This window comes from Taudactylus pleione, unplaced genomic scaffold, assembly GCF_031769625.1.
Source record: "Taudactylus pleione unplaced genomic scaffold, aTauple2 ptg000329l, whole genome shotgun sequence".
Taxonomy (NCBI): domain Eukaryota; kingdom Metazoa; phylum Chordata; class Amphibia; order Anura; family Myobatrachidae; genus Taudactylus; species Taudactylus pleione.
Window position 1 is genome coordinate 12,710,492 of NW_028284730.1, and position 18,573 is coordinate 12,729,064.

Genomic DNA, 18,573 nt, shown 5'->3' on the forward strand with positions numbered 1-18,573 from the left:
CACGCAGCACGCCCTGGCAGCATGCTGAGCCTGATAGTTCCACAGCAGCAGCAGCATTTAGTATAAGCTCAGGGAGCACGTGACAATCTCGCCCTCGCACATTCCTGTCAGTATGTGAATAGCAACCTCCGTAAATGGTGTCACGTGTTGCACACTACCCAGTCAGAGCCGGGGAGGGGCTCTGTCAAGTTCAAAGTAGTTCATTGAGTACAGCGCGGTGTGTGTCGCCGAGGACTGACCACTAGAGGGCCAGCAGGATTTTATTTCTGTGACTCCATTAATCGGAGCCATTTTGCGAAACCGGGCCTCTTACATTGAGCTGATTTTGGTCTCAAGTAAAATGGCATCTCTGTGCAGTTAGTGCAGACATGTCTCCCCAAACACAGAGTACGTGTGATATGTGTCACTATAGGTGCGATGGTCACGTCCCCCCATCTGTGTGAGTCCCGCCCTTTCGATTTACGCCACGGAAAGAGGCGCTTCCTAATCTGATGTGACGTCAGGCTTTAAAGAGCCAGCTCCTGAGGTCCACGTTGCTGACAGAGGGTGTGATGCTGCGGGGAGACTGAGCTACACCGGAACGGCTGCACTGAGGGGTAAGTTCCGGCGCTTGTGACCTCCTACACTGGCTGCCTGTATGTAGCCCGGTCACCTTCCTCTGTGTCCCCTCCTGTGTGTGTGTGTCCTCTCCTGTGCTGTCATCCTCCTGTGTGTGTGTCCTCTCCTGTGCTGTCATCCTTCTGTGTGTGAGTGTGTTGTCATCCTCCTGTGTGTGTGTCCTCTCCTGTGCTGTCATCCTTCTGTGTGTGAGTGTGTTGTCATCCTCCTGTGTGTGTGTCCTCTCCTGTGCTGTCATCCTTCTGTGTGTGAGTGTGTTGTCATCCTCCTGTGTGTGTGTGTCCTCTCCTGTGCTGTCATCCTTCTGTGTGTGAGTGTGTTGTCATCCTTCTGTGTGTGTGTCCTCTCCTGTGCTGTCATCCTTCTGTGTGTGTGTCCTCTCCTGTGCTGTCATCCTTCTGTGTGTGTGTCCTCTCCTGTGCTGTCATCCTCGTGTGTGTGTGTGTGTCCCCTCCTGCACTGTCATCCTCCTGTACATCACCCTATTGTGTACTGTTTACCTCTTGCACTGGTCACACTTGCACTGTTGTCCCCCAGCGCTAGTCCCGTGTGTATGTGTGTGTGTGTGTGTGTGTCTGTGCTGATCCCAGACACCTTCCTGTGTGTGTGTCCTTCCTGCGCTGTCATCTTCTTGTACATCACCCTCTTGTGTACTGGTTTCCCCTTGCACTGGTCACACTCGTGTGTGTGTGTGTGTGTGTGTGTGTGTGCGCCCCTGCGCTGGTCCCGGACACCCTCCTGTGTGTGTCCTGTGCTGCTCATTTCCTACGTATCACCCTCCTGCCTAGTGCTATCCTATAAACAGTGTTTGTTACATTGTGCTATATTTTTTGTCTGTCCCCATTTTCTGCTACCCTCTAATGTTGTGTCTCTCTCTCCTTTTTAGAAAGCATTATGACTCCGATGTGGACACCACTTGTCTCCTTGCTGGTTGGAGTATTACTCCTGGCCGTCCCTGCCTCTGGGAGTGAGTTGAGTGCTGCTTTCTTCCTGCGTGGTATCTTGAATAAGTATGGAGAGAACGAGACCCTCTCATTACAGCAGCTGCAGTCTCTATTGGAGCGGCTGGAAACTGGAAGAGGGGGTAGAGAACCCCGCAACATATCCCAGGTGAGTGCTGCAGGTATACCGAGACAGAAGTCACTTTGTCAGCTGCACGTAAATGACAGCACGACTATAAATGGGGAGGAAATAGCAAGCTTACGTAAAACGCGGCAGATTTAATTGCTGAATAGAATACAATTGTCCAATGATGTTTAAGAGGCACAACGTGTGGTATCTGTTATACTGGTATTATTGGGAGCCTTCTCTTCAGTTTTACTAGTTGTGGAAATATAAACCATCAACATTCACCAAAGTTTACTTAGAAATTTCAGACTGCGGACACAGGCTGCTAAGCGACGGGACGTTCACATCCAGAAAGCCTACAATTGATTTTACCTTTTATGTATTTGAAACTTTCCCAGTTACAGAAGTGATTGAAGTCCTCACTGTTTCCATTAAATTGAAGTGAGTTGTTCTATCCTGATGGCGCTTCTCTATAGAGCCAGTAATTATGTTCCCACTATCACATGGGTCGCTGCTCGTGTATAGATAAAAATGTATATCCTAGTTTTGTTCCATTTGCTAATGTGGATGCTGACGGCACACTGTACAGTCACACTTGTCATTTTGACCTTTCCTTGTGCTTTGATTTGCAGGACTATTCTGTTCTCTGCTCCCCTATGTCTTGACTGTAAAATCATTCTAAGCTATAAGTGATGGTGTCCTTTTCGATTATCTGCTTACTAAATCTCTTATCTCCTAGGTCTGTTGTGTACTTGTTTGTGTTTTCTCTATTAATTATTAAACAATTCTGGGAAATAAAGGACAAGTTGGATTTGTGATTAGTTCATGTTGACTGTATTTCTACTTTTTAGCTGACATTTATATAGTACTAAAGGCTAAGATTACAAATCCAGTATGCCAGAGGTAACTAAACTCTGTCCTCAAGGCACTCAACAGTCCAGGTTTTCAGGATATCCATGCTTGACCAAAGGTGACTTTATTAGTACCTCAGTTAATTTGACTTAACCACCTTTGTGCAACCATGGATATCCCTAAAACCTGAACTGTTTGGGTGCCTTGAGGACTGTGTTTGGGAACCTCTGCAGTATACAATAGTGTTATACATATATTTACATCCTAAAATGAATCCTGCATGTTATAGGAAGATTTGTAAAATTGCTGTAAGATTACTACTAACACAGTAAAACGTTACATTTAATTATATATATATTTTTTTTATTTTTTTTTCTTAATGACCAAATAATTTTAACATATTTTTGCTTCCCTACACAACCACCCTTTCACCATGATCAGTGTTTATGCACTTTGTCACATTGACATTTTGCACTGGTTTTCGAGGCCTTGCCATTTGTGATTATCTCCTGCGGCTGCTCAGGAAACTTGTATTGCGAATTGTTTAATCATATTGTGATTCCACATTGTTCCGTGAGTGTGTGATGTTTCAGTGCTGGTTATTCTCTGTTTTAGATGTACTCTATTAACAGTAAAGTGTTAACAATTTAAATTTGTCCTATATTGGAGTCTCAGAGTACTGCCCCTCTCCCTGTGTTTCTAATATATTAGGAGACAAGAGTCTCTCTAAAAAGGAGTGTAGACAGAAAAATAAACATCCATTATACTGTTCGTGCAATATAACCATGGAATACAAGAAAAATAAATTTGAAAGTAAATTAAAGGGACAAGATTTTAAGCATTAACCAGGGGTACCTGTAATATTCTAGTGGGGTGCACGAAACACGTGGTTTCACTTTTCCTTGTGCAGTGTGTGTTCCCTTCCAGCACTGGCACCATTGTTTCATCGCAAGAATGTTTTGGATACCAGTGAAATGGGGAATAGAGTGGTTGGTGATTTAAGGTTGGGATGGATGCTCTTTTGAATTTTTCTAATATTGGCTTTTAGGACATTGGATTTAATCTACCTTAAGACTTATGTCCTATGGACCTATTTGGTTAATTTAGATTATTATTATTATTATTATTATTATTATTATTATTATTATTGTAAAAAACAAGGTGTATGAAAGTGAGAATCTGAAAACTGAAGGGGTACGAGCACTTAAAGTTTATGAACCAATAATTTAGCGACTCCCCTGCTTCCATACTGCCATATCTGTGTCTCTCTAGACCATTAAGAGGCCACATGTGGGCCAATCTTCCTGCTTGTGGATCACTCACTGCCCCAGAAGTGTGGTCTAACTGGGTGGGACCTGCCAGTATCTTGCTCTGGACAAGTTGGCAGGTATTTTCTGGATTACTGCTGCCTGTTAGTGCAGGGGAATATGATCGTACTTTACAATGTGACTTACCTGCTGCTCTTGCTTAATAATGTCAGGGGTGGCAGGACACGGTTGACAAAGGCAGCTTTGCATATGGGGATGTAGTTAGCAGACCGGCGGAATGCATGCAGCCGGTCTGAATCCTGACGCTGGAAGTCCGACATGGGATTTAAGATGGGTGTCGAAATACCGACGCCTCAACACAGACTGCAGCCCAAACCAGGTAAATCTGGGATGTCTAGCCGTGGTTAGGTTTAGGTACCATAGCGGGGTTAGTGTTTTGTTTGGTGTGGGGGGGGAGGTTGGGATTAGGCACCGCTGGGGGGGGGGGGGGCGGTTAGGCACTAAAGGGGGAGGGTTAGGTTTAGACACGAAGGGGAGACACTTAGTGTCTAAAACTATTTCCCCCTTCATGTCTAAAAATAACGGGGAAGGTTAGGGTGAGAAGGAGGAGGGTAAGTATACTTACCCGACCCCTGTCGGTATACCAAACATCGGGATGCCTCTGTTGGTATTTTGTCAGGAGGCATCCTGGCAGCCAGCATTACATACTGATTCCACCATATGGACTAGAACCTATTTAAATATACTCTGCGTGCACTTGCCATTTTTGTGTTTGGTCTACTTTAGGGTTAGATCCCTGTTGCTCCTAGCCCCTGTCATCCTTGTGTGTAGATGCACAACACTGTGTGTGTTCTGGCTGCAGCTCGGTGCCTGCATGATGTACCGTGAGCCCCAGCATCCTCATTTTCTGGTTGCTTGGTGTATAAGGGAGCAAGGTTTGTGTCAGTGTAGTCCTATTAACTAGCACTGCTGCCTGTCCCTTCTGTCTTCCTCTCCAGTGTCTCAGCGCTTCTGCTGTCTTTGCTGCTAACAACCTGACGTCGGACTCCACGGTGGGTGCAGAGGGACTACAGAATCTCTGCCCGTCCATCCTCCAGCACATGGAAACGCAGTCGTGCCTGGAGATCCCTGCCCTTCATAATGACACCGGCACAGAGGGAAGACCCAGCAGTGGCGAAGGTAAAGAGAAAAGCCAGCACTGACATTTCCTGCAGAGCTCCTTGTAGATGCAATTTAAATGAGGGCAAGCCATGGGCATCTAGTTCCTGTAGTATTATCTTGTTGTGACTTCCCTGCCCAGTTTATTATAATGTAATCTCACTCCATGTATTCCTGTGTAGTGGTTAGCCTTACAGGTCTTGGCAGGGAGAGAACTGATTACTTGTCAAGGTCACTGAAGTTTCCAAATCCTCGGCCAGTAAACCATAACATGTGAGTGTTCATATTCCCCATGCTCCAGCTCTCAGAAAGGTCTGGCTAACCTGTATGCCTCTCACTACTGCATGTGCTTATTTTAAAGTCCGCTCATTTTAAACCGGGGGAGAAAGATAACAAAGGTATGGAATCCGTTTTATGACCTTCACCAGTTAAATATACTTACTGATTTTATCATTGTTGCAGCGGCACTGGAAGAAAAGTTGCCCCTCTTCTCCCTATAAGCCCCTCTGTCATGCCCCTAGCAGGTTTTGGGCATCGCATTTGAGCACAAGGCTTTGTGTCCTTGGTAATTTTATTATATTATTAATTGGTATTTGGTTCCTCTGTACCCAGAGGGAGGGTCACGCTGATCTCATCCTCCAGCCGGCTCCTCACCAAATGGACCCACTGCCACTTAGGGCGAGGAGGGGAAAGCTAGCATCTTTGCTCCCTGCTGCTTCTGATTTCTACATTCTGGGCATCCTAGTAACTGCTGGGAGTAATTGGCAGACTAGTCATGTCTAGATCATGTATAGGTTAGAGTTCTACCCAGCACTATCCATCTTCAGGTACCAGTCACATGATGGGCAACTACTAATTGCTGCCTAGTTTAGCTTTTCCTCCTCCGAGGAGACATTGGGAGAACCTCAAGTAAGTGTTTGTCTCTTAATGACTACAATTGCTCTTTTGGATACAGCATCCCCAAAGGATTGCTGGCATGAGATATTGTCTGATCTTCAGAGGGGGGAAAAAACAAACACCTTTTCGTTTGATTTTAGAATGGGCTTCATGGTGGTAGATGAACTCTAAAGTTGGCCATCCACTATGCAATTTTCTGTCAGATATCTGTCCAATCTGGCTGGTTGGAATGAAAACCTGGTAATGTATGGGAGCAAATGACGTCCATTTGCTCACAAACACTGGAAAAATAGGCAAAAATGGTTGCTCAGACAAATTGGTTAAAAGTTAAACACACAAATTTAACAACATTTGTTTTCTTATTTTTTTTTTTTGTCCTTTTTTCAGTGTATAAAACCATATGATCGACTGTCATTTGCTCCCATACATTACCAGGTTTTCATTCCAACCAGCCAGATTGGACAGTTATCTGACAGAAAATTGTATAGTGGATGCCCAGCATTATAGAGTTTGCATGGTGGTATGCCTGGGACACCCCATGCAGGTTCTTTAATATCAATGAACCTCTGATGAATTAGATTGAGTGAAATTTGCATTGAAGGCCTCCACTAATGCATCTGGGGCTTATAAGGTCCTTTGGAGGGCAAACAAGGCGTCCTGAGAGTCCTGTCGGCTTTTTTTTTTTTTGTTTGGTTTTTTTTTTAGACTAAACTGGAAAACTTGGAGGTATAATGTCCTTGAAAATGTTTTATAATAAATAGAATAAAACCATGGTGCCTGGGTCCAAATCTGTGAGGCACATAAAGGTAAATTGTTCCTGCACAAACCAATGTACTTACCACAAGTCCACTGGTGCCGGCGCATCTTGACCAGTACCACATTAGTCTGTGCCGCTATTGAGAGCAGGATTGGACGATGGTATATTGGGACAGCAGGGGTCCACTTTTCTTCCATTGCCCTGCTTCTTGGTGATGTAAAACATATTTGCCCACAGTCCGTGGCCTTCTACAACAAAACGAGTTTGGAATTTTTTTTTTGTGTACTTTATATTAAATCCCTCTTACCTACTGGATCTCATTTCATGAACCTGCTTGCTGATCCCACACACCATAAATGAGTCCTGTCCATCTCCAGCCCTCTGTTCCTGTAATTTATGTAGCCCCCAAATCCCCTTGTCTATTACCAACACCTCCATAATCCTGCATTCCCAATGCAAACCTGCAGAATCCAGCTATAGGTGTTGCAGCAACCTGGCTACTTTAGTCAACCCTTGAAGACCAGAGTTAGTGGGGATTTGGGCTCGGCTGTGTGATTAAGCTGAATGCCCTGGCACCTGTTTTGAAATCACATATTCTACTTGTACTGTCCCCCAGCATTTGTGTGCAGCCTGTGCAATCCTGTTTTATTGTATATTATGTGTGAGTGACTGGGAAATGGAATTACATTGTGGACATATTATGGGCCACATTGAAGAACTGAGAACCGCACCCCACAAAGTAAATCCAAGTGGTGCGTGTAGTGTATCTAGTTTGCATAAGATGGTACAGGTTCTGGATTTTGGGTCCAGTACTGTATGTTTTCAGTAAAGATAAGTCTATATAAACAATATTTGTTAAAGTTGCATATAACATGGGCATATACAAGAGTACATTAAATAAAATAATGATTGACAATAGCGGGAACATCAGAAAACAAAGATATAAATGCATTCTAAAGAGGTTTTAAAGCGACACGCCATGTTTTAAGGAAGTAGCTATAGCAGCAAGTTTCCCCTAAATAAACACTGAGCATAATCTCCCCTTGTGTTCTAGAACGAAGTCAAATAGACAGTAACCATAGCAACTAACCAGCTATTAGCTTTCATTGATCCAGAGCAAGTTGCACATTAAAAGCAAATGTCTGGTCCCTAAGAATGACTACATGTTTAAACTGAAAAGTTGCATGTGGTATATTTAGTGCTTCATAATATCTGAATGATATATTGTACACATCGTATATTGTGTACTCCCAATCCATCCTTCACTGCCGTAGTTTACTGAATCGTCCCATTAGATGGGCCGATTCCACGGGCGATGCGGTGTTAAATTAATGAAATATAATAATATATCAAGTGCTTCTTTTTCTGGCATGTATATGAACGAAGTTCATAATTCCATAGATCGTCTTATACAGGGAATTTTCTTTCTTCTGATCTGCTCCTTGTTCCAATAGTTCCTCAAATAAAGGAAAAGAGTATATTGTTGGAAAGGTACTGTAGTTTTGTATATATAATCAAATTTCTCTCTCCTACTTGCATATAGGATTAAATAGTCTATCTCCTCCTGGGTGATAGGGACTCCCTCCTCCTTGGATTTCCCTTACTGATGGACATACAGATCTTTTGACCGAATCATCAGTTCCTCAAAAAATTATAACGGAAAAGCAACCATAGTGTAACTCTGATACATTTATTAGACACTAGGTAAATACACACAACAATAAGATAAAAATGGCCGCGTACCAAATAGGGCTTTCTAACCAAGGCAGGAAAATTCACATAAGGCAGTGAATGAGCACCCGGGTTCAAGTCACCTCCCAATGGCACCTCAGTCTGGTATAGTTGCCCCACAGCAGCGGTTCCCGCAGTCACACTGACTCGTTTCGGCACAGAGCCTTTCTCAAAGTGTAACTGGTTTGTAAGTATCAATCCATCTTTCTAAATCCCTTTCCGTTTATCAAACTTCTCTTATGCTCTTAGTGCTCCACAAAGGAAACCGTAACCTCCCAAATTATGTTCATACACAAGAAAAATTGTAATTAGATCCTTCATATAAAACTAATGGCCGCTAATTACACTCCCCCCTCAAACAGTGACAACAAGCATGTGGCATCTCTGCCACGTGGCCGCGGACCGGAAGTGGTGCACCGCAACTTTCATCCTTCTTTCCGGACACGCGGCACCTGCATAACGTGTTTACGGACCAGAAGTGGCGCACAGTCACCACTCGGACACACAAATCGGAGTCCCACCAACGCGCACCAGAAGTGAAGGTGCCTACACTTTCGGTCCGTCCGAAACTCTGCCTCAATGTGCCGTTAAGCTGTATGTTACAGTGTTCCACTTATACAACAGCACCTCCTATTGGAAATGGTTAAATATGGTGAAACTGATAAATACATATAATAATATTAGAGCAAAGATTCAATAAGGAAAAAAACAACATGGATACATAAAATCTATAGATATAAATACTTAAAATATATAATAAAACTGGTTATTATTAAATATAAAAGTATTTTAAAAAGTAAAAAATCCTTTGATCTACAGGAACCATTTCAATTCAAAATCACTATTTAGCCCATTGGGTTCTAAAGTTTTAAAATCATAAAAAAAATTAATTTCAGCCTGGGCTAAAGCTTTTTTTTAGTTCTCCAATTTCACTCTACTTTTTGTATTCCTATAATAGACTTAATATCTGATATAGAACACTGGTGTTTCTTCTTATAGTGCAGTGAAAGTGAAGTTTTATCAAAACCTTTTTTAATGTTACGGAGATGTTCTGCCCATCTTTCCCTTAATCTCCTTTTTCTTTTACCGATCTACTGTAAACCACAGTTACTGTATAATATAAATGGTTAGTGGAATTACATGTCATAAACTCTTATTTTATATAATTTTTTTTTTTTTTATCTGTGAAAACCCTTAGGGTTCATACACACCTGCACGATATCGGACTGATTTAGCCAAATCGGAATGACAAATCGGGCATATTGTACAGTGTGTATGCCCAATTTGCGCGTACCCGTGGTCGCATGCGATATCGTGCGATTGGCTGTGCTGCACGGTTAATCACACGATATCGCATGTGAGCCTGTACATGTTAATGAAGGACGGAACAGTGATTGTTCCGTCTTTCATTAAATCTTTCAAGTGTGTACCGGCAGTTATGCGATGTCAAGGGTGAAGGCAAATCGCCCTGAACATCGGCACGATTGCCGGTCGTTTAGGTGTGTACCCAGCCTTGGTTATAGTGTACCCTGTTTTTCTTTCTGGGATTACATTATTAACAAAGTGATTGCTTAAATTAGGAGCTTTCTTATAAATAAACCGAGGATTTTGAGGAATAATTCCTTTTAAGACTGGGATCTTGAGTCAGAATAAACCAGTGTCTTTTAAAGATCTGTTCGATCATTCGATGTTGATTATTATAGGTTGTAATGAAGGGAAGAAAGATTTGATCAATTATCTTAGAGGTATTTTTGTATTCTAGGAGTTTGTCTTGTGTGATCTTTTTCATCTCCTTGATCGTACTATCGATTTTTATCTTCATTGTATCCTTTTAGATACAAATTTTGGATTTCAATTTACTTGCTTGTTCAAAAATAACATCTGTACATTTCCGACGAATACGTTGGATCTGACCTCAAGGAATGTAGCCTGTAACGATACATTGCGCTGTCGTATGCCTGATCGATACACTGTATACAGACGATGCGTTGTATTGCTGGGTTTATACTGTCGTTTAGGGGTGTACCCAGCTTTAGAAACCCTTGTAATTGTTTTAGACCAGTGCTTCTCAGTCACTTTCGACCAGAGCACCCCCTGGGAGCCCATTAGCATTATTTTTAACCCAGCATTTGCACAGTAAAGGTGGATACACACCTAACCAATATATCTGCAGACTATGCAGAACATATGTTCTGCATACAGATGGGTTGGGTATGATATCCCGGTGGCTGAGTGCCCCAACGCTCCCTGAGGGATGCCTAACCTCAGTGGTGGTACCTAACCTTAACCTCCCCTTGGTGGTGCCTTACCCTAACCCTCCCCCCCCTTCCAATACCCTAACCCTCCCGGGGTTGTGCCTAACCCTAAACTCCCCCCAGGGGTACCTAAACCTAACCAATCAATTGATCGACAAATACATCTGCCAGTGTGTAACAAACAATAGTTGTGATGAATATAGTGGCTGCTACATAAAAGTTTTCAGAGCTACTATATTTAAAAGCAATAAATGTGCTATAAACCAGATTTAAAAAAATAAAATAAAAAAAATTATATAATATATATTTGATAATATTTAGTACCAGTAAAATGTTTGGACACACCTTATCATTCAGTTTGGTTTAATTATATTATTTTCAACATAGTAGATTAGTACTGAAGATATCAAAACTATGAAAGAACACATGAAATTATGTTGAAAACAAATAAGTGTTAAATCAAAATAGGTTTTATATTTTAGATTCATCAAAGTAGCCCCCTTTTGCTTGGATGACGGCTTTGCACACTCTTGGCATTCTCTCAATCCGCTTCATGAGGTAGTCTCCTGGAATGGTTTTCCAACAGTCTTGAAGGAGTTCCCAGAGGTGCTGAGTACTTGTTGGCTGCTTTTCCTTCACTCTGCGGTCCAACTCATCCCAAACCAGCTCAATTGGGTTTAGGTCGGGTGATTGATGGAGTGCTGCGTCAGATGACCTGGCCTCCACACTTTCCTTCTTGGTCAAGTAGCCCTTACACAGCCTGGAGGTATGTTTGGGGTCATTGTCTTGTTGAAAAACAAATTCTCGTCCCAGTAAGCACAAACCAGATGGGATGGCATGGCGCTGCAGAATGCTGTGGTAGCCATGCTAGTTAAGTGTGCCTTGAATTTTGAATAAATCACCAACAGTGTCACAAGCAAAGCACCCCCACACCATCACACCTCCTCCTCCATGCTTCACAGTGGGAACCACACATGCAGAAACCATCCGCTCACCTTCTCTGCGTCTCACAAAGACACGGCGGTTGGAACGAAAAATCTAAAATTTGGACTCATCAGACCAAATTACAGATTTCCACTGGTCTAATGTCCATTCCTTGTTTCTTGGCCCAAACAATTCTCCTCTTCTTGTTCATCCTCTGTAGTGACTTCTTTGCAGCAATATGACCATGAAGGCCTGATTCATGCAGTCTCCTCTGAACAGTTGATGTTGGGATATGTGGTCTCTAATCTGAGGTGCTGTTAAATAGCGGTTTCTGAGGCTGGTAACGCTAATGAACTTATCCTCTGCAGCAGAGGTGACTCTTGGTCTTCCTTTCCTGGGGCAGTCCTCGTGAGAGCCAGTTTCATCATAGCGGTTCATGGTTTTTGCAACTGCACTTGAGGATACATTCAAAGTTCTTGAAATTTTCCGTATTGACTGACCTTCATGTCTTAAAGGAATGATGGACTGTCGTTTCTCTTTACTGAGTTGAGTGGTTGGTGCCATAATATGGATTACAACAGTAGTCAAATAGTGGTGTCCACTATGTACTAACCCTACCTCTGCACAACACAACTGATTGCCTCAAACACATTAAAGGTGCATTCTCACATAAAGATTTTCTGTCCAACCATCAAACTAGTTGATTGGTTGGAATGAATAGTAAATGACAATCAGCAATTTGCTCCCAAATGTCGGAAAATGGACAAAAACTGTTTGTTAAATGTTTGATCTAAACAATTTGTTCAAACTTGTCTGACCATTTTCATCTCTTTTCTGGCATTTAGGAGCAAATTGCTCATCAGTTACTCCCATTCCTTACCAGATCTTCATTCCAACCAATCGACCAGTTGGATGGTTGGGCAGAAAATCTTTGTGTACCCAGCCTATAAGGCAAGTAATTCCACAGATTGACTCTTGACAAGGCACACCTGTTAATTCAAAACCATTCCTGGAGACTACCTCATGAAGCTGATTGAGAGAATGCCGTGTGCAAAGCTGTCATCCAAGCAAAAGGGGGCTACTTTGAGGAATCTAAAATACAAAACATATTTTGAATTGTTTAACACTTTTTTGTTTACAACATAATTCAATGTGTGTTCTTTCATCGTTTTGATGTCTTCAGTATTTCAATTTACTATGTTGAAAATAATATAAACAAAACCATTGACTGAGAAGGTGTAAATTTTTTAGTATGTTTTTTATATTAAAATTTATGAAAAAAAAAGTTAAATGGACAATTAAGCTGTAGCCCACATACGTGTTCTTATACAGGGATGGACCTTTTCCATTTTATCTGGGTCCTACTATGGGGCTACAAATCTGACACTGCTTTTCTTATGTGTCTTACCATCTAGATGTCCCATCCGACATTAGACATTTACCATCAGCAGGTACCCGTGGGGTACCTTTTTTGATTTAGTCTAAACAGGCTGAGACCCACTGTTTTAGACCAAATCAATCTGAAGCCAAAGTATTCCTTAAAAAGGGGCATTATGCTTTACATAAATAAAACATTGCCTACACCAGTGGTAAGCAATGTGCAGCACTCCAGTTGCTGTGGAACTACACTTCCCAGCATGCCTGTTTTAGCATGCCCTAAGAGCAAAGCGGAGGTATGGCACGTTAGGATGTGTAGTTACACAACAGCTGGCATACCGCATGTTCCCTGCACCATCATGCTTAAATACTTTTAGCTACAGCATAAAAGTTTTGACACTAAGAGGAGTGTAGTGAAAGTGCTCTAAATTATTTAGGGATAGATGTACTAAGGCTTGGAGAGAGAGAGAAAGTACAACTAATCTGCTCCCAACTGTCCTTTTTCAAACACAGCTTGTATTGTGACAGGAGCTGATTGGTTGGTACTTTGTCTCCATTCACTTCATCGCTAAGGCTTAGTACATAGACCCCATAATCAGTAGAGCATTCGCTTCGGTTTGGAATCTTCAAACAGAATCAAATTGTTTTTCCAACCTTCACTTCTAGCTGAGAATAGTAGAGGTGTGTATGTGTAGATAGATAGATATAGAGAGAGAGAGATGAGCAGGTTCAGATTTACTTGGATCTCAAAACGGCATTTTAGTGGCCATCGGCTATCACGTGTTTTGGATAGCCAATAAAATAAATCCGAACTTGCGATAAGAACCGAATAAATCCGAACATCTCAAAAAAATTATATATATTATATATAATTATATTGCTTGTGAGTAGGAAAAGCACATTGTGCAGGGTTGTAGGGAACAGCAGATTCTCAGTCGTAATAGGCAAATTTAATTCACCTAAATTGCAATCCACCTCCAAAATGGCAAAACTGTGGTGATTCCATACCTGGGCCTCAGCAGTGTGGTGTTTGTTTATAACCCATGTACTGATTGGACAGAATACTGCTCTTGGAGCACTTGTTTTGGCACCTGCACAGTGACCATTGCAGCACTTCCTTTTGCAGCACTTTTTTTTTTAATACTGTTCTCAGGATTTTCAGGTAAGGACTGTCATGTTTTGATTTTTCTTTATCACCTTATGTTGTGGTTTATTTTATTTAAATTATGTAATTTTACATTTTTTCCCCACACTGTCTGTCTTTGTCTGTATTCATCCCTCACTGTGTCCTCTTGTCCCGCAGTCTGGGGTTTTGGGTTCCTGGCAGTCACCGTGATCAGCCTGTCCTCTCTCTTGGGTGTCTTCTTTGCCCCATGCGTAGAGAGACCCATCTTCCGACGAATGCTTATCTATTTCATCGCCCTGTCCATCGGCACGCTGCTGTCTAATGCTCTTCTGCAGTTGATCCCAGAGGTGCAGTACCAGCTCACACCACAGAGGGAGCTCACACTCTACAGAATATTCACTTCCACTTTAGTCTTGCTGAACCCTTCCTCTAGCTCAGGGATGGGGAACCTCAGGCCTGGGGGCTGTATAAGGCCGGCGGAATCATTTTGGTCTGGCCGTCAGAGCTTTTTTCTGATAGCGTCATCTGGATAGCAGGGTGCCTATAATGGCACTCTGCAGCCAGAATCTATGCAGCAGTGACGCCTGCAGTGTCCTTAGGACGCTTCAGACGTTCACACTGCTGCCCTTACAGCTCCCCTGAGCATCCCCGGGATGCTCTGGGCATTGTTGTTGTAATCACCGGTGTTTGTGGCCCCGTCCCATGCGACATCACACATGGGGTGCGTGGCCTGTCCCGGGCCTGCGAATACTGTTCTATATCAAAATGGCCTTCGGGAGAAAAAAGGTTCCCCACCCCTGGTCTACCTCATGGCAGATTGTAACAATAGAATTGACAATTAAATACTCATCAACTCAGTTTTGTTTTCTTTGTTTTTAATCACATGAAGTTTCATGCAGAGTATTCATATGATCATTAAATTCTCTTCACTCGCAAATCTTTTATAATGTACAACTAGGCACATAGTATCCTCTATATTACAGCCTACTGACTGCAGGTGGCAGTTCAATATTTATCGCCCCTGCATCTGTTGTACACTAGTATTAATACATTTGAGGACTCCTTCAGGTAATTTTTGTGAAGTTGGAGTGATTCAATGAGGCTAATATGAAGGTATTGCATGCTCAGTTGGTCTCAGAAAGGGTTTCCTACATTCTCCCATGTCCTTGATGAGCTGAGAGATCTTTCTTTTAATTCAATATATTTGCTGCCAGCACCCAGTGGAATAAGCCATTTTGTTAGATTAACCAATATTATTATTTTTTTTTTAGTTTACAATTAACATCTGTGGCAGTTCCTAATGATTTGATTGGCTGCCTTCAGACTTAAAATGGCTGCCTTCATTGTGTGTTGGTGACAGGTACTTCTAATGTGGTCTCCAACTGAATCAAATGAAACTTGTTGCAGTGACCATTTTTCATTACATGTCTAACATGTACAGTAATTGGTTCTTGTGGTAACATTAATTGACAATTAAAAAATGTTTCTCATTTTCAGGGTGTAATATATGGCTGTTTCCAGCTGTGACCAATGATCTGTTTGGTGTTACTGTAAGGTGTACCTTATGGCGCAGCAGAATACACAGCAGTTTGTGGTTCCATGTTGCTGGGACATGGGTTCCTGTTTGATTTGACGAACATTATTCTGTAATCCTGTGTTTAATGTACTGCTGAAATCCTCCTCCTCTCCTGTATCTGATGTTCCTATACATCATCACATACAGTGGAGAAATTGTGGGATCTCTATAACTCTACACATTTACACTGAGCACTGAAATGTACCCATCCCATACACCCAGTGTAGTTCTCCATGCTGAAGACCATCACTTCACTGGGACCATGTAACATCATGGAGGTACGTCCCTCGGGCCTCAATGATGTTGGTAGTTCCTAGTGATGTGATGGAATCCATGGGGCAGCCATTTTGTAGGTCTAAGTGACTTATGTACTTTAGTATATTCCTTAAGATCAAGGACTAATCTGTTACCAGCTCTGATGTTCCATGAGTCATGTGGAATTTATTTGGGACGTAGGCAAAGACATCTACAGAGTCTTTGTGGTATATACTGGTACTATAACCTATGTGGCTCAGTTTATATGTGTTTGAGAGTAACCTTATGACTTTATCAGACTGATATTGGTGGAATCTAATCATTGATCAGCATTTTCTCTCTCCCCTCCCTCTGGTTGTATTAATTGTCCAATTTTGCGGTGTGTTTGTCCTGTGTCACTCTGTAATGTCCGTCCCCTTCTCTCTCCTGATGTTGTCTCTTCCTCCCTCACAATTCCCTTCTCAGTTTGGGGTTACGGCTTCCTCTGTGTCACCGTCATATCTCTCTGCTCCCTCCTGGGGGCCGGCGTGGTGCCCTTCATGAAGAAAGCCTGTTACAAGCGTCTTCTTCTCTTCTTCATTGCTCTCGCCATTGGGACCCTCTATTCCAACGCTCTCTTTCAGCTCATCCCCGAGGTATGGGGGGGAACCATTTACAATCTGAGGCTGGGTGTTTGTTGTAGTGATTAGATTGCTGTGTGTATGTGTTTCTTGTTTGAGGGTTTAGTCTCTTCACTGGTAGGTAACACATTCTAGAACAGAGGTCGGCAACCTGTGGCTCTTCTGCCTGCTTGCAGGGCTTCCTGGGACTTGTGGTTCCACAGCAGCTGGAGAGCCACAGCTGTAACATCTATTAAAGGTCATGATGATCTGTTCTCCATATTTATATAGACCTCATAACACTTACTTTACTTTTTGGAGCCCTCTCTCCACTCCAGGTCACTGACCCTCATTTCTTCCCGTACCGCAGGCCTTTGGCTTTAACCCACTGGAGGACTCGTACATATCTACTTCTGCCGTAGTCTTTGGAGGGTTTTATCTTTTCTTTTTCACTGAAAAGATCCTGAAGATGCTGCTCAAGCAGAAACATGAGGTAATCTCTCGTCAGTCAGCTGTGTTTGGTTCTCTGTCCCAAAAAAGGTTTACAAGTCAGTGATGTGGGCTGGACTTTCATAGTGGTATGGCAGCATCCACTGATTAACTTTTCATTTCCTCAGTTTACTCAAATTTAAGTTAATCTTTAATGGGGGAAAAAGGAGTGCACATGATCGCAATGGCTATGATGAAATACGTAGTTGTGCCTTTTTAAGCAATTTTAAAGGTGGGATGTGTGTTACACAGGCAAAAATGACAACTTGTTTCTACTGGCTAACTGCTGACCACTGTGATTAGAAGATGTAGTGAGTGTTCCACAGAAGCCTCTGGTCCTTGTATGATTACCTTTAGTGCTGGCAGTTATTAACTCATTCGCCGTCCCTCCCCAGCATGGCCACAGCCACTACACAGGGGGTGCTAGTAAACGTGATGCTGAAGAGGGGGTGACGGAAAAGCTGCAGAACGGAGACCTGGATCACATGATTCCTCCGCCAGGTGGCAGCGAGTCTGACCTGTGCCAACACCTTGGTGATGAAAAGGTTGTGGTGACATCGCTGGCTGTGCAGGTTAGTTCCACCTGCCCAGTTCCTACTTCTTGAAATGCCAGTGAAATCTGGAATGCTTCCTTCTGTATTACTGATGTAAACCCCCCCCTTCTCCTTTTACCCCTAACGCAGGACCTCCCCGGGCAGCAGAGCTCCTGTTATTGGCTGAAGGGGATCCGTTACTCTGACATCGGCACTCTAGCCTGGATGATCACACTTAGTGATGGGCTCCATAATTTCATAGATGGGCTGGCCATTGGCGCCTCATTCACAGTCTCTGTCTTCCAAGGGATCAGCACGTCCATTGCCATCTTGTGTGAAGAGTTTCCGCATGAGCTCGGTATGGATATGTCCTTCAGTCACTTTCATGTTCCTATAACATTGCATTGGTTACTCACTATTCCAATGCAAAGAAAAAGTAGATGGCCCATGTATCACTTGCTATTCCTCTGCTGAACACAAGGGGGCACTGCCAGATGCAGGAGCCATAAGCATACTGGCCCCTATTGCCCATATGTGATTGCCTGTAAAGGGGTGCCATGGCTAACTAAATAAAAAAAAATTACATGGCAAGCGCTCTGGTCACATTTATAGAGAGAACCTCTTAACCGGATAGTACTAGAAGGACAGACCTTCAGCTTCTTGTAAGAGGAAAAATAGAAGGTCTTTTAGGCCACTGTTTCCCAAATCCAGAAGCCCGGACCTCTAACAGGGCATGTTTTCCTGGTCTCCTCAGTGTCACAAGTGAAATAATTGGCACCACCTGTGGCTATTTTAAAATATGTCAGCCAGTAATGACACCTTTGCATCAACTAGGAGATCTGTAAACATGCACCGTTAGGGCTGACGTCTGGAGTTGGGAAACGCTGCTTTAGGCCACAGTCTGGTAACCAGCTGAAGGCGGTCTGCAGTGTAATAGTATTGGGCTATGATTCTGTCCAGTGTATCGGCCATGTTGGGGGCGATGCAGTCATTTCTGGTTATGTTCACTTAAATTGCAGAGAGTTAGCAAAGTATGGATATGGGAGAGGGACTCTGGTATTTTATAGCTGTTTTGGTGAGCATGGAGGCC

The 18,573-nt window shown here is 42.8% G+C and overlaps 1 protein-coding gene across 2 annotated transcripts in view; it reads left to right on the forward strand.

The window, feature by feature from the left end:
* The first annotated feature begins 387 nt into the window (after window positions 1-387).
* The window catches only part of SLC39A14 (solute carrier family 39 member 14), a 28,566-nt gene continuing 10,380 nt past the window's right edge, over window positions 388-18,573 (forward strand). The window contains exons 1-7 of one of the 2 annotated variants that reach the window (XM_088443407.1): window positions 388-596; window positions 1,505-1,728; window positions 4,805-4,985; window positions 14,209-14,378; window positions 16,832-16,954; window positions 17,346-17,522; window positions 17,634-17,841. In XM_088443407.1, coding sequence (XP_088299533.1) covers window positions 1,513-1,728; window positions 4,805-4,985; window positions 14,209-14,378; window positions 16,832-16,954; window positions 17,346-17,522; window positions 17,634-17,841 — 1,075 coding nt within the window. In that variant the 5' untranslated portion in view covers window positions 388-596; window positions 1,505-1,512. Of the gene's footprint in view, window positions 597-1,504; window positions 1,729-4,804; window positions 4,986-14,208; window positions 14,379-16,327; window positions 16,498-16,831; window positions 16,955-17,345; window positions 17,523-17,633; window positions 17,842-18,573 lie in introns of both variants that reach the window. The other variant, XM_088443406.1, reaches the window with a different exon arrangement.